General features: G+C 33.6%; 1 protein-coding gene across 4 annotated transcripts in view; it reads right to left on the bottom strand.

Moving 5' to 3' along the window:
• Positions 1–16,574, bottom strand: part of LOC145293725 (proton channel OtopLc-like) — a 192,274-nt gene that overhangs the window by 92,754 nt on the left and 82,946 nt on the right. For all 4 annotated transcript variants that reach the window (XM_080140173.1, XM_080140175.1, XM_080140174.1 and 1 more), the window contains exon 2: positions 13,953–15,100. In XM_080140173.1, the coding sequence (XP_079996299.1) occupies positions 13,953–15,084 (1,132 nt within the window). In that variant the 5' untranslated portion in view covers positions 15,085–15,100. The remainder of the gene's footprint in view (positions 1–13,952; positions 15,101–16,574) is intronic.

The raw sequence follows: 16,574 nt of genomic DNA, 5'->3' as shown, positions 1-16,574 counted from the left end.
TTTGTAATACTAGCAGGCCGCCCGGCATTGCCCGGGCGTAAAATACGCTTAATTCTGATATTTTGATTAATGCAGATTTCGTATTCATTATTTGACCAAATATGTAGTAATGATTCAAAAAGTTAAAAAAAAAAAAATGACTCGTGCGCGACCACCGAAAATCGAAATCAAAACGTTTAGCTTACGATTTACTTTTTCCTTTGATGTTAATGCCTGAGCTATGAAGACATGTTTGCTGCAAGGCTAAAAAATTAAAACATGAATCAATAGCTATTATGTTACGCATGCATATTCGTAATGCCGTCGTTTGGCCTCACCTGGCAAATTCCATATTTTAATTTTCACAATTTTGGGCCGATTTTCTCGGCTAAAACACAAATATTAAGTTTCACATGGGTTCGAATGCCTTATATATATGAAGTTTTATGGCTGTAGAGCAAAAGCTGACAGAGGAGTTTGGTAGGCAATTTTTTTAAAAACAAATATGCATATACGCATACATAAATATATATAGAAAGAGTTTTGTGTTTGCTATAACCTTTTTACGCAAATATTGCGCAAGTATAAATCATGTAGATTGTCTGTATGAATATAATTACACGTAATAGTTAACTAAAAATGATTATCCCGTAAGAAGATCTAAAAAAAACTAATAGGGAATTAATTAAAATGAATGTTTAAAAGAATATGCAAATTAGCTAGATCTTTTGCAGATGAAAGCAGATGAAAGCAATTTCACCATCTATATATTACAAAATTGTATTTTCTTTTTCAATAAATAGAAAAAAAAACGGGGGTTAATATGAATATTAATGCAAAAAAACAAAAACAAAACAACTTTATAGATTTCGAATGATTCCTTTACTATAAACTGTATTAAAAAAAAAAAAATGAATGGATATGAAACTTTTTATGAAAAACTGGAACTTTTTCGTTTCTTCCTCTTAACGTATAAGACGGTCTGCGTGAGAGCTTTCTCCCAAATGGTAAAGAGTACATCTATTTTTTTTATCAATATTAACGTACGCACGTCCATCTTGTTATCATCAATCACAAATAATTCTATCAACCAATAAAATATTCAGAGCAAAACGAGATCTTTCTTAGACTGCAAAACGTATTCGGTGTTCAGATCTGATCTGTATTTGTATAATTTTATAATGTTGGTCTTTTTGCTTTTTTTTAAACTACATTAGCAGATGGCCTTCGAGTCAAGATCAAAGTGTAGGATCTGTTCTTCAGATGCTACACTTCAATTTCTTGTTCTCTGTCAGTGAAGGAGAAATCCTTCACGACTGAGACAGTTTTTATTTTTGTTCCTTTTCTCCACATTAAAAAACGACCCTGGTGTCTAACTCTGTCCCGTGGGGAGGCATTGTAAATAGGACCTACATTAGCAGATCATTACTTGTTATCTCTGAAAAGACCCGAAACTGCACACAAATTTCAGCATGACAGATGCATATTTAAAAAAAAAATGACACACCAAAAATTATCGGCAACAAGAGGTGTCAAACCCTGGGATAAATCATGAAAATTATTTGTCCATTTTGAACTATTGTAATTTATATATATTAGATTTGTTGCTGATAGATTCAGATAGAATTGAACCATTAATTTAAATTTTCGTTATATTTAAGTAAAAAATTAATTTAAAAAACAAACATTTGTATCTCATCCTAATTCACATCGTTATATTTTTCTTTAATTAGAAGTGTACTGGCCCCATAACCTCTTGAATTGGAAGCAATGTTTAATTTCAGAAGAGATTCTGATGGGTAGTTATTCTATACAAGTCCTGGAGATGAAGAATTCTAGACAGGTTCTGGGATTTATAACTTTGCAGACAAGGTACAAAAGATCCTTCTTTTGATGCCACGAAAAAATTATGTGCTGGAATGCTAAAACAATTTAATTTTTTATGGAGCAATTCTGTTTTCTGATTGGTTGATAGCAGAACGTGAATTAATTTGATTCGTCAGTTCGTATCAGCAGCGTTTATGAATAGAATTTTCCAACTTTGAGGGAGCACATCACCGTTAGATATAAAAAAAATCTAAACAATTTTTGTTAAACTAAGTGTACGTTTGTACTTGTATTCTTAAATAAAACACAACTATTGAATGTTTCTAAATTAAAAGAAAAGATCTGGAATAAGTTTTCTTAAACGACTTCAGTTCTACAAGAATATGAAAGTGACCTCCCTTTGATGTAGCTTCGTTTTCAAATATAATCATACTATTATATAATCATTGTTGTAATCGTGTAAGAAAAGAACTTGTAGTAATTTCGACATGCAGCGGTTCTTCTTGACCGAAAAAAGAAACAATCAAAATGTTTCGTAAAAAAAAGGACATTGTCTGTCGAAACGTGTTAGACTAAAGTAATAAATTGAAGATTGTCTCTTACAATATTATTTTATTATTTGTATTGAACTAGCTAGCACAATATTACTTTCTGGATATCTATGAGTAACAGCATAATGTAGACATATTTGTTGATTAAAAATATTAGGTTGTGAAGAAAGTTCTTGCAGGATTTTTAATTTTGTATTTCAAACGATGTATTTTCAAAAGAGTTTTCGTTATAATACCTTTATTTTACATATCATTTAAAAGAGCATTTTCCGGCTTATCTAATCGTTTAAATCACAATCGTCTTAAAACAGCTCTGTTTCCTTTTCAGTCTGTTAAATACAAGATGGAAAAAAGCAAATCACCCCCACACTGTAGAGATCCCTAGATGTAAAAGATCTTTTTACTCCAATAGTTTCTTCCCCAGAACCGCTAGACTCTGGAATTCCATTCCAGGCCCCTGCTTCCCCAACAGTACTGACGTGTAGAAGTTCAAGTGTAACGTGAACCGACACCTTGCTGCCCAAATCCCTACATAGTACCCCAGTAGTTGCCCCTGATAGTAGCCCCCTACACCAAAGTGGCAATTTGCATTGTTTGGGGTGAAAATGTAATAATAATAAAAAAAATTTCTTATTTCAATTCAAGCTAGGCCGAAAAGTTGCGGAAACAGTTCGCGATATCAACGAAGCGTTTGACTTAGAAACCACTACTGAACGCACATCACAATGATGGTTTAAGAAATTGCAGTGACGGAGTCTTAAAGAGGATGAGCATAGTGGTCGGCCATCAGATGTTGAGAATAATCAATTAAGAGCCTTAGTGGAAATAAATCCACGCACAACTGTTCGGGAACTTGCTTCTGAATTAGACGTAACGTATACAACGATTTCCAACCACTTAAGAGAGATTGCAAAAACAACAAAAACTTGATTAATGGTGTCTCACGACTTTAAAAACAACCAAAAGAAACGCAGTTATGAAGTGTCATCTTCCCTTCTTTTACGCAACAAGAACGACCCGTTTTTCGATCGGGTCGTGACTTGTGATGAAAAGTGAGTTCTTTACGACAACCAGCGACACTCAGCTCTGTGGTTAGACAGCAACGAAGCTCCACAAAATTTCTCGAAGCTAGAGTTGCACCAAAAGAAGGTCAAGCTGACTGGTGGTTTGCAACTAGTCTCATTAGTTACAGTTTTTTGAATGCATGCGAAACCATTACGGTGTGGAAGTACTGTCAACAAATGGATGAAATGCATCAGAAACTTCGACAACAACACCCAGTATTAGTATGCAAGATTTTTAGGTAACTGGTATAACCACAGTTGCTTTGAATTGGCAAAAGTGTTCATTCTGATGGTGCTTATTTCGATCAATAATTTTTTATTTTAACCGAAATATGTTCATCTGAATCTAAAAGTTTAAAAACTGCATAAACTTTCTTGTCAATCTAATATTTCTCATTCTGTGGAAGTTTTACGCACTGTTATAGTTTTTAATATTTTGTCTCGCCTAAATATTCGCCATTTAATCATGTGATCTGTTTTGATTAATAAATGGATGATCACATTCAAGGCTGCCAAGACTAAGCTTGTTTATTTCAATAACTACAAGACACCTTTTCTACCACCAATAGCAATGGCTAAGAATACACTGCCTAAAAGTACTTTCTTTAAACTCCTCGGCCTAACGTTTACAGGGGACATGACCTGGAATATATATATTGAGAGCATTGCCAAGGCTGCTGCAAAGAAGGTGGGCTCTCTCTACCATGCCAGAAAATTACTTACGCCTGAAAGTATCCTGTACCTCTATAAGGCCACCATTCGCCCATGTATGGATTATTGCTATCACATTTGGGCTGGTGCATCTGCTACTGGTCTCTCATTCCTGGACAGGGTTCAAAAGAGAGTCGCCAAAATGATAGGTCCTGAACTGTCATCTAAGCTTCAGCCTCTGTCCCATCGACGAAATGTTGTATCCCTCTGCCTGTTCTACTAATACTTTAATGGTGGCTGCTCTGACGAACTGCAAGCACTTGTACCTCCTCGACGTGACCACCCCCGACAAACTCGACAAGCAACTAAGTCCCACCTCTTCACAGTAGAGATCCCTAGGTGTAAGAAAGCCTTTTACTCCAATAGTTTCTTCCCCAGAACTGCAAGTCTTTGGAACTCCCTTCCGGGATACTGCTTTCCCAACTGTACTGATGTGCAGAAATTCAAGTGCAATGTGAACAAACATCTTTCTACTCATCTTCCTTCATAATGCTCCCGCAAATTGTTCTCGATAGTAGCCCCCTACTTCAAAGTGGCACTTATCTTGTTTGGGGCGAAAAAAAAAAGCAAATTTCTGGTTATTAATTTTAAATCTATTTTTTTTTTCGCCTATATATCCAACATTTTGTACAAAAGATGTTATAAATTGGAGCCCATATTAGATAATGAGATGGAGTGAATATCTTTAAGACTGTGAGAAGTGAAATCGATCACAAAATAATATAATTGTTTCGTTATGTGGTGTTGTCTAAGTGCCTTTGAATGACGTTAACAAAACAAACTCTTTATCACGAGGATAAAATACAGAAAATTATGTACAGCTAAATTGTCATATATATTTTTAAAATTTAGTACCTAGCTCTAAATACGTATTGAGCACTGTCAAAGTAAATACCGAAAATAGATAAATAAAATTTTATGTAGATACATAAAATAATATAATACATATATAATTTTTTTTATTGTTGTTTACATAAACATTTTAATGTCGCTACATGATCATGATAATGTTTTGGTTAATTAGTTATGAATAACTAAATACCTCGGCAGGAAATATTGCTTTTAAGAATACCAAGTCTAATAAAATGGGGAAGAACGAATTTCACAAAAATTGCAATTTGAAAAAGTCCCGTGGACACATAAAAACGGGTACGTAAAAATCAAATCAAATACACAACACATAAGATAAAAAAAATTAAAAATAAAATAATATAAAAGAATGAGGTTTTTAGTTCATTTTAGAGAAAAAGGACGTAAATTTTGTTCAACGAATAGTATTAAACTGTAACTAATAAAATAACAGCAGCTATTAAAAATCAAGGAAAAAATGTTCCAAATAAATAAAGTTCGTTTTTGTAAAAATAAAAATCTACGGACGGATGATTTCAAGACCATTATGCTTTAGATGAAGAAAGCTCGAATTGACCACTTGGAAAAAACAAGAACTATAAAAACAACTGATCCAACGAGGACAGAAAAACTGACAAAAAGTTGACAAAAAACAAGCAATAAACTACTACTACTACTACTACAACAACAAAAAAATAAATAGAAGAACAACTACAGAAAAATAAAAAATTAGAAACCTGAACATTAAAATACTTATTAAAAGAAACAAAGTATTTTCGCAGAACACTATATGGAACACGATGGAGATCCGTACCTACATTCGCGACCAAGACAAAACGTTCAACGCTTTCTTTGGATATTGTGAAGACCTTTTCAACGTCGATTGCTAAAATTGGGCTTTTTCGGTTTTTACAGCTGGATTAAGCAGATGCAGTAAAATGAAGGCCAAATTCGACGCAAAAGAAAATGCACGCCCATTTAAAAAGAAAAAAAAGGAGGAACGTTCCATCTGTGATATTAAAAAGTAAAAAAAAAAGTACACCAACGGTCGAAACCTTAAAACAAATACGTAAAACTCTTGGATTGTAATAGTTAACACGAGGAATAGAGTTTCCTGTCGGATATTTAATCTAAAAGTATTAAATTTGCACAGAAAAAGGGACATCTCAAAGTATTTTGTATCCACAGATATTGAGACCATAAACATAATACATATATTTTGTCTTTTTCGTTGTTGTGTTCCATTAAAAAAATCATGTTTTTTTTATGTTGTGTTTTAAATAAACACGGTTCGAACTTTTTAATGCTTATATCAATTTGACTGTTTAAAAAAAAATCATGTTTTTTGTGTTGTATTTTGAATAAACACGGTTCGAACTTTTTTAATGCTTATATCAATTTAATTGTTTTTTTAAAGAAAAACTCATGTTTTTTTGTGTTGTGTTTTAAACAAACACGGTTCGAACCTTTTAATGCTTATATCAATTTGACAGTTTTTTAAAGAAAAAATCATGTTTTTTATGTTGTGTTTTAAATAAAGACGGTTCGAACTTTTTTAGTGCTTATATCAATTTAACTATTTAAAAAAAATATGTTCTTTTTGCTTTGTGTTTTAAATAAACACGTTTCGAACTTTTTAATAATTATATCAATTTAATTGTTTTTTAAAAAACAAAATCATGTTTTTTGTGTTGTGCTTTATACAAAAACGGTTCGAACTTTCTAATGCTTATATCAATTAAACTGTTTTTTTTAAAGACAAACTCATGTTTTTTGTGTTGTATTTTAAATAAACACGGTTCGAACTTTTTAATGCTTATATCAATTTAACCGTTTTTAAAGAAAACATCATGTTTTTTGTGTTGTATTTTCAATAAACACGGTTCGAATTTTTTAATGCTTATATCAATTTAACTTTTTTTTAAAGAAAAAAGTCATGTTTTTTAATGTTGTGTTTTAAATAAAGACGGTTCGAATTTTTTAATGCTTATATCAATTTAACTGTTTTTTAAAGAAAAAAAATTCATGTTTTTTGTGTTGTGTTTTAAATAAGCACGTTTCGAACTTTTTTTTATTGATTATTCAATTTGACTGTTTTTTAAAGAAAATATCATGTTTTTTATGTTGTGTTTTAAATAAACATGGTTCGAGCTTTTTAATGATTATATCAATTTGGCTGTTTTTTAAAGAAAAAAAACATGTTTTTTTGTGTTGTGTTTTAAATAAACACGGTTCGAAGTTTTTAATGCTTATATCAATTTAACTGTTTTTAAGAAAATATCATCTTTTTCAAAACTTTTTTTGTTAATTATTTTATAATTAATTTTTAAGGATTAAAAACTTCAAAATATTTTTAAGATTGTTATTTTGTATTAAGGAAAACAATATGAAAATATAATTTCGTTGTTGACGACTGTGTGTTGTTTGTTTTTGTCTTATGTTTTAAATAAACATGATTATTTTAAGTTTTTTTTTTTTTAAATCAAATTAATTATTTTTCCATGAAATAATTTTGATTTCAGTTTTATTCCAAAGAAAAATATCTTCATTTTTTAAATTTATTTTTAGAATATATATATATAAACTTTGACAATAATGACGAGAAGCGCTAATTTGACGCCGACTTGTCCCCGTGATGAATCAGCAACACGCCGAATAATCCACACGCCTAATAAGCCCCCCCCCCCGGTTCCGCCACACGCCAAATCGGCCACACGTTGAATCGACCACACGCCGAATCGGCCAAACCGATCACAACGCTAAATCAGTTACGCCGAAGCATATCATACACGACAAATGTTGATATCCTTTCTATTTCTTTAAGGAAGACATTGTCTGTGGTGTGGTGATCTGCATTAAACCCCCCCCCCAAAAAAAAAGACGCAACATTCAGTCATCAATATTCACAAATTTATCCAGTTATAATTTCTTCAGACTAATTTTCGATTAAGATAGCCCTCCTCCTAAAAAAAAAAAAAAAAAAAAAAAAACAGAAAAAAAAAGAAAAAAAAAAGGAAAAGAAAAAGAAAACGACATTATGATTTCTAACGCGGAAAATGGTAACAGATCTCCCAATCAATTAGGTCACCGAAATCGTTACGGGTGGCGTATCTTGTGGAATTGAGGTAGAACATACGAATTCGCTTGTTAGCAATTCTATTTTACTTTTATATATTTTACTAAAGACACTACTGTCAGCTGCCCACACACGCACACGCACGCACGTACACATACACACGTACGCACGCACACACACACGCGCGCGCGCGCACACACACACACACACACACACACACACACACACACACACACACACACACACACACACACGCACACGCACACGCACACACAAAAGAAGACATTTTTTTTTTAATAGTAGATAGATAGCCGATAAATGATACTATTTGCGGCGTGACTTATTTTAAAGGAAATACAGTTAATGAATTTGTTTAAAATACTTTATTTTGGTTACCTACACATTTGTGCCCTATTTGTGCTTCAACAAAAATGTTTACTATATATATATATATATATATATATATATATATATATATATATACACACACACATATATATATATATATATATATATATATATATATATATATATATATATCGTTTCAGGCAAGGCATGAAGCCATTTGATGTAAGGAGCTAAAATACTACGAGGTCAAGCAAATAGCTAATTATAAGTGTTTGATGGATAGATTCCAACCAAGAAAACACCAATTGTTCCCGCTTTGTCAGAAACATTGTTCATGGAATGTGAGGACTAAATGACAAAATAATAGAAGTTATAAGCATTTTCATGTTCCATAATTACTGGCTGTAAGTAAAGTAAATAAGTTGTTGGTTACCTTATTACTTTACTCACTACTAATAAGTATGGAACTTAATATATCAATAATTTCTATTAAATATTATTTTTAACGCAAATAGATCACAAATAAGTAGGCAAAGAAAATATTAGGTCGGGAAGAAAATTCTTGTGGAATTTTTGATTTCAAATGATGCATCGTCAAATAAGTTTTCGTTCTAATACCTTTACATTATATATCATTTTAAAAAGTGTGTTTCGCTCTATCTAATCGTTTAAATGACAATCATTTTATAACAATAATGTCTTCCTATCAAAATGTCGAATACACGATAGTAAAAAAAAACAATCAACAAATTCGCACAATTTTCTTATTTCAATTCAAGCTAGGCCGAAAAGTTGCTGAAACAGCTCGTGATATCATCGGAGCGTTTGGTCCAGAAACCATTACTGAACGCACAGCACAATGGTAGTTTAAGAAATTTTGTGGCGGCGACGAGAGTATTGAAGATGATGAGTATACTGATCGGCCAACGGATGTTGCCAACGATCAAGCAAAAGCCTTAGCCGAAGCCAACTCACGCACAACTGTTCAAGAACTTGCTTCTGAATTAAACGTATCGTATACGACGATTTCCAACCATCTGAGAGTGATTGCAAAGGCAAAAAGTTATAAATGGCTGACTCACGAATTGAACGACAACCAAAAGAAACGCCGTTATGAAGTGTTATCTTTCTTACTTTTACGCAACAAGAACGACCCGTTTCTCGATCGGATTGTGACTGGCGATGAAAAGTGGTTTTTTTTTCTTAATGATTAGATACCGACGAAGCTCCAAAACACTTCCTGAAGCCATAGTTGCACCAAAAGAAGGTCATGCTGACTGTTTGGGGGTCTGCGACCGGTTTCATTCCTTTCATTTTTTTTTTTATGTAGGTGAAACCATTGCGGCAAAGAAGTACTGTCAACAAATGGATGACACTTCGACAACAACACCTAGTATTGGTCAACAGAAACACCCAATTCTCCCCACGACAATATCTCACTACATGTTGCTAAACCGACCTTGAACGAATTGAGTTACAAAATTCTGCCTCACCCGCAATACTCTCCAGAAATCTCACCTACCAACTACTACTTTTTCATTCATTTCGACAATTTTCTTTGTGAGAAATGTTTCAAAAGCCTAAGCAATATCAAAAACGCCTTCAGCGACTTCATCGCCCCCAGAACGCAAGACTTTTTTTTTTTACGTTACTGGCATAAATACACTTGTTTTGCGTTGGCAAAAGTGTGTTGATTCTGCTCGTGCTTATTTCGACCAATAAATGTTTGTTTGGACCGAGCTATATTTATATAAATTTAGAAGCAAAAACGACGCAAAAACTTTCTTGTCAACTTGGATAATTTTCTATATGTTTGTTAGTCTGTTTGTTTGTCTTTCTGTTCGTTTTACTTTTTCCCAAACTACAGAACTGATCTAGCTGAAGTTTTATATGAATCTTTGTTATCATAAGGTGCAGTGATTAAGTATGATACTACCCGTTCGACGCAAAGTTAAAATTAATATAGATTAGTTACCACAATACTACATTTACTCTAAAGGTTTTCTCGGAAACTACTGCGCCGATCTGGCTTAAATTTTGCACGAAACTTTATTATGATAAGGTACATCGAACTTAGTATTATGGTATCTGTTTAATGAACAGTTATTAATTAATAGGATAATATAGATTTGTAGTTAACGCAAAAATGAACAGAAATTTAACCATATTCAAGAATCAATTTCGCATAAAGCATATATTCTAAGTCAACGGGCTAAAACTATTGACAGTTTTTAAAACGTTAAAACGTTTAGCTTTTTACTACTTTTAGGTTTTTACAAGTGTATTTCTTTAAGACTTTATTTATGTCGCCAATAGTAATGTTTACATGGGAATCTTTGTATTATGCCACATTATTAGGTCAAACTAGGAAAGCTTAGATGACAAGGTGTCTATGTAATGAGGTCAGAATTGCAGACTTGTGTGTCAACAACGAACTATTGCTTATTACGTTCAGATACTCAGATATGTGTGGGCGGCGAGCACCGGCGCATGAAATGTATGCATAAATGAAAAACAGCTGCTCTCTGATTAGAATATTTGTTACTCTCTTCATCCGGACTGCCCCTTTTTTGAGAGTCTGGATGTGCTCACATTAAAACCGACCTTGTGTTTATTTTTACTCCCCTGGAGAGACAAGTAAAAATAAAAGAATGGATAAACATCGCACGTCCCTGTCTGTCTGTCTGTCTGTCTTCCCCCCCTCTCTCTCTCTCTCTCTCTCTCTATCTCTCTCTCTCTATATATATATATATTTTATATATATATATATATATATATATATATATATATATATATATATATATATATATATATATATGTGCGTGTGTGTGTGTGTGTGTGTGTGTGTGTATGCATATTTATTTATTTATACAGGTTTGGTTTAATATAAGCGCTACACTCTGCATATTCTTTTTCTGTCCGTTTTTCGATATGGCGGCCTAACTTTCTCGCGTTTTCGGCGAAAGAGTAGAGAAATTCGCTAAACATACTAATTGACATGCGTTTTTAGTGTGCGCACGATTACACTATGTGTATTTCAACTCACATGGGTCGTCTTCAGGTACTGTGGTATAGTGAATGTTCATTACTGAATAAACTGATCAAATGATGCGCCTATAAAATATACCACAGTATTTGAAGACGACCATGTGTGTTGAAAACATGTGTACGTTGGTGGATTTTTTTCTACTCTTTCGCCAAAAACACTAGAAAATTAGCCCGCCATAGTAAAAAAGTGAAGAAAAAAAAAGAGAAGAATATTCAGCACTTAATGCTGATATTCAACCAGATCTTTATAAATGAAAGAATACTGCCGAAGTATACGATTAATTGTCTAGCCGCACTGATGAGTTGTGAAACAGCGAAACAGTACTGTATGTGGATGACTATAATACCCCCAATCTTAGGTTGAGCATTTAGGAAGTGATATACAAATTACCATTAGCGCATGAAGCGATGCTGTTTGTGTAAACAAATTAGGCTTAGGTACTTTGGACAAAACATTGTTAATTCACGTTCCGCTTAGCAGCAGCTGTATAGCGCAATGGTTAGGAGTTCCGACTGTCGTTTGGGTGACCGGGTTTCGATCCTGGCTTGAGGTAGTTGCTTGTATATCCGCACTGATGAGTAGTGAAACAGCGAAACAGTACTGTATGTGGATGACTATAATGCTCCCTTGAGCATTTGGAAAGTGATATACAAATTAGCATCAGGTACTATGACTATGTCAAAACATTGTTAATTCGCAGCAGCCGTATAGCGCAACGGTTAGAAGCTCCCATTGTCGTTGCCGACTGGCTTGATGTAGTTGCTTGTCTAGCCGCACTAATAAGCTGTGAAACAGCGAAACAGTACTGTATGCAGATGATATATATATATATATATATATATATATATATATATATATATTGTGCGCACGATTACACTATGTGTGTTAATAGAAAAGAGAGCGTCACTCTTTTTCTAAATGCATACAGAGACATTACACATTGTTAGAAAATGGTTGAATGAAACGGAAGAGGGCGATAGAAAAAAAAACTTAGTAAAAGGTTAATCACGTGCGTAGTGAATTGCAACTTACGGCTAATTAAGCAAATTAAAATTGCATTCTTTTTTTTACCTTTATAACCTTTATGTAATTAGTGTTCATGCATACAGACGGACAAACGTCTTTCATATTAGTATATATCAAATGGGATTTAATAATGCATTGAACTATCAATAGCAAAATTAAGTTTAACAAATTGGGGCCCTTCGGTAGCGAGAGGGAAGGTAAACTAGTAAATTATGCAATTTACCCAGCTAAGCTTAAGGAAGTTTAGAATATACAGTTTTGAAACAAATAAATAAACATTTGACAGATAAAAGAATTTACAAAACATAACAGTCGATGACAATAACAAACATTGGCCTCATTTTAAATTACGAATCGGTGTTATAGAGAGATTCGAAGGGCGGGCGACATACGTTCAAATCATGTAATCAAATCTAGATAATCAGAAACCGACGCCAAACAGTTATCAAAGATGTAACCCCAAGAAGAAACGCAACTCAATCTGATCGGACGTGCATGTGTTAGGAGATAGAAATGAAACCAGAATAAAAAGAAATTGTATTGTTGTTAATTTGCATTGATTGCGATTGTCAGACTGACTTCCTCATCTTGGTTGTTATAGTCACAACGTTTCGGCCGTTTTACCCTCCGGCCTTCATCAGGTGTTTTGTTAGGAGTCTCGAACCCAACCCTTTATTATTATTACGGAGGTACCGTGTTCGGACTCCAACTAGGCTCTGAGACATAGTTGCTGATTCTCTGTTTTGAACGTTACTTTTTTACTGCCTTCGTTCAGGATTAAACTCAGCACCTTTGGGTAACTGTAAAATTTGATACAACGTCTAGGACCACTCGACCATATGTCACTAGGACAATTGTTAGCTGGTTTTTGTTAATGTTAAACCTGTTGTTATTCAAGGTTTTTTCTCTCTATCAGAGGTGTCAAAATTGCATTCAGCTCTATGCTTGGTTTGCTCAGTAGGTTGTTATGTCCGAGCATGTGAGCTGTTTCTTTAAGTTTTCTTATCTTATTAATTTGCATGTATCGATATTTGAAGGTTTTTTTTTAAATTCAGATGAGAAGGAAGTATGTCTGTTTTTGTCATCAAGCGCGTTTTGTGGATTGAAGTTAGTGTAACTAAACCGCTAACGCTGATAGCAGCAGCAGCAGCAGCAGCAGCAACAGCTACATAACGCATATGTAAATAGCCAAGCCAGTGTGCAAAGTGACATTACAGCGGAGGAAACGCGTCAGGCTAGATGGACATGTGGCAGCGAAAAACTTTTAAAATGATGTCGAAGGTAATGGTAATAAGAACTGTTGCTAAAAAAAGAAAAAAAAAATGCCGACCCGGATTTTTTTCCCTTTGTTTGTATGTAACGACAACGTTAAATAGCCAGGAGTCAATAAAGGAAGAAAAGAAATGAAGAAATTAAAAAGAAAGAAAAAAGTGAAGAAAGAAAAAAAAAACCCAAAGAATTGAGACGCTCACCTCCATCGGAAACATGAGAGAGTTTTCGCGGTATTTCCAGCAGCATATCACAGAAGCTTCGTCTTGGTTTACTCTCTACCAACGGTGGTTCGACCTCCAGCCCTTTCTCTTCCGGTGTCGTAGTCTCATTATTCTGAAGTGCCTGGTTGGCCAGAACGTTTAAAGACTGACCCATTGTCGGATGTTCAGCATTTTCCGGAGTTACTGTCAAAGCATAGCTCTGACGACGATGCATTAATCCGGTCGGGTTTTTCTCAAAATGTTTAAAGTTATCCGTCGACTTAGTCCGCCGATTTAGAAGGTCCACTTTATGATATAAAAGCTGTTTTTTCTCTTCAGAGACGCCATCATCTTTTTCCTGTTCTTCGTGTCCACCAGCATGTATTTCTGAACTGCAATTTTCCTCTCTGTCTGCTGCTAAATCTTTTTCGAAATCTTTAATTCCTATTTTGTCCAATGTTCCGTTTTGTAGGGGTATATCCTCAGGTTGACTAAAAGAATACGAGTTTCCAACTGCTGTTACAGATCTAACCGGAGGGGGCGGGGGCAGTGGTTTTTGTGGTGTCGAAATGGAAGCTTGTGGTAATGGCGGTGCTACAGGTTCTGCAATATCGATTGTAACGTCTCCATCCTCCTGGGTTTCAGACCATATCACAATCTTCGGTACACTGATCTCATCATTATTCGGGGACTTCAGAGATGCCTTCTCCATCCAGATATCTTCGTAAGGAGGTGGTTCGATGCTTTTATTAGACGGTGTCGCCACAATTTTATTTGTTGGTGCCTGCACTGTGATACCGTCAGAATTAATGTTGCTCGCGTTTTTTATGTTTGCAAGGCCAGCTGATCTTGGAGAAACTAGAGGGTTGGTTCCGTTTATTTTTGTTTCGTGAATTACAGATGCTTCCATAGAAGGGAAGGAAGATATTCGGGGTGGTGTTTTGTGACTGTTTATTATCTCGTGCGACTTCGAAGAATCCTTGAAGTGATTGTTTTTAAATTCGGTTTTATTAGTTGAATACTGGTTTTCTTGTCCGTTAATTGGTGGACAGGGCTTAATTTGACCCCGTCTCTCCTGCAGTGAGGACAGAAGTTTCTGGCTACGGTTCACTAATTGAGAGCTGTCGTCCATATCACGCTGAAGCTTGCTGCAAAAAAAAAGAAGAAAAAGAATTAAAGGAAATCCAAGTTTATATGAGGCAATACAACGCAGAGGTATTACAGATATACATTAACCGAAATAAATAAAGCTATGATGATTAACTCAGCTGTGCAGTTTTACCGTTATTGATCCGTTTACAAATATCGCTTCGACATCAAATGGTCCAACAATGCCGTTAAAAACGATGCATGTTTAAAAGCCGAACAAAGGTCTGACGAAGGGATATTTCCCGAAATGTAACAACGTATAAACTTATATATATATATATATATATATATATATATATATCTATATATATATCTATATATCTATATATATAAATATCTATATATATATATATCTATATATATATCTATCTATATATATCTATATATATATATCTATATATATATATCTATATATATATGTATATATATATCTATATATATCTATATATATATCTATATATATATATCTATATATATATATATCTATATCTATATATATATATCTATATCTATATCTATATCTATATATATATATAAAGTTACGAAAAAATATGTACCGTAATTAAGCTATACAGAATATTCCGCGTCTCATCCCCGTGAGAATTCGACAGGCTTATAAGAATATTCTGTGTAGCTTGATTGCCATATATGTTTTCATAACTAACTACCTAGCTCTACTTATGTATTGAGCACTGTTGAAGTAAATACTGTAAATTTACGCATAAATTTATATCTCCTTATACTCATGTGATTTAAATAATATATATATATATATATATATATATATATATATATATATATATATTACTAGCAGGCCGTTCGGCGTTCCCCGGTCGTAAAATATGCATTAATATGATCTTTTAATGAATAAAGAAACTGAGACATATGCTTGCGAGTATTATGTTTTTTTCTAAACAGTTCACTTCTCGTAAGTAAAAAAAAAACAACAAAACAAAACATTCGAGCTAGGATCGAAACCAAAGCCCCAACACAGTGATTAAAGTACAATAGCCATTAGGCCAGATTGATACATCTTTAAAAAAGTGTTTTCAAACCTATTTATTCTTAACATAAAGAATCTGTCATCGGAACGATTCACGGGTGAGTATTCAGGTAACAGTTGACGGATAAATTTTTCAGTTTTAACTATTTAGCAGCCCTTTTTTTCGGATGAAAACCGATCAAATTTTTTTCCACATATCTGAATATCCCATATACCAAATTTCAAATCTGCAAAATAAAAATTCGTTGAGTATATAGATTAAGAAGTGTCCTCACACAAGTCTCACTTTTAAAGATATACTAGATTTTACATGTATTGTTTTCTTACTTGCGTTATTTGGTCAGTATCTGTGTTGTTATATTTCGGAAAGTACCCCTTCGTCATACGAGTGTTTGACTTTCTGACATACATCGTTTTTTTTTACAGCATCGTTGAGTCATTTGATATCAAAGTGATGCTTGTTTTGTATA

Source organism: Euprymna scolopes, chromosome 15 (genome assembly GCF_053919585.1).
Source record: "Euprymna scolopes isolate OS-2025 chromosome 15, ASM5391958v1, whole genome shotgun sequence".
In the NCBI taxonomy this organism is placed as follows: domain Eukaryota; kingdom Metazoa; phylum Mollusca; class Cephalopoda; order Sepiida; family Sepiolidae; genus Euprymna; species Euprymna scolopes.
Note: the sequence above shows the minus strand (reverse complement) of the source record. Positions and strands in the feature narration are given on the sequence as shown.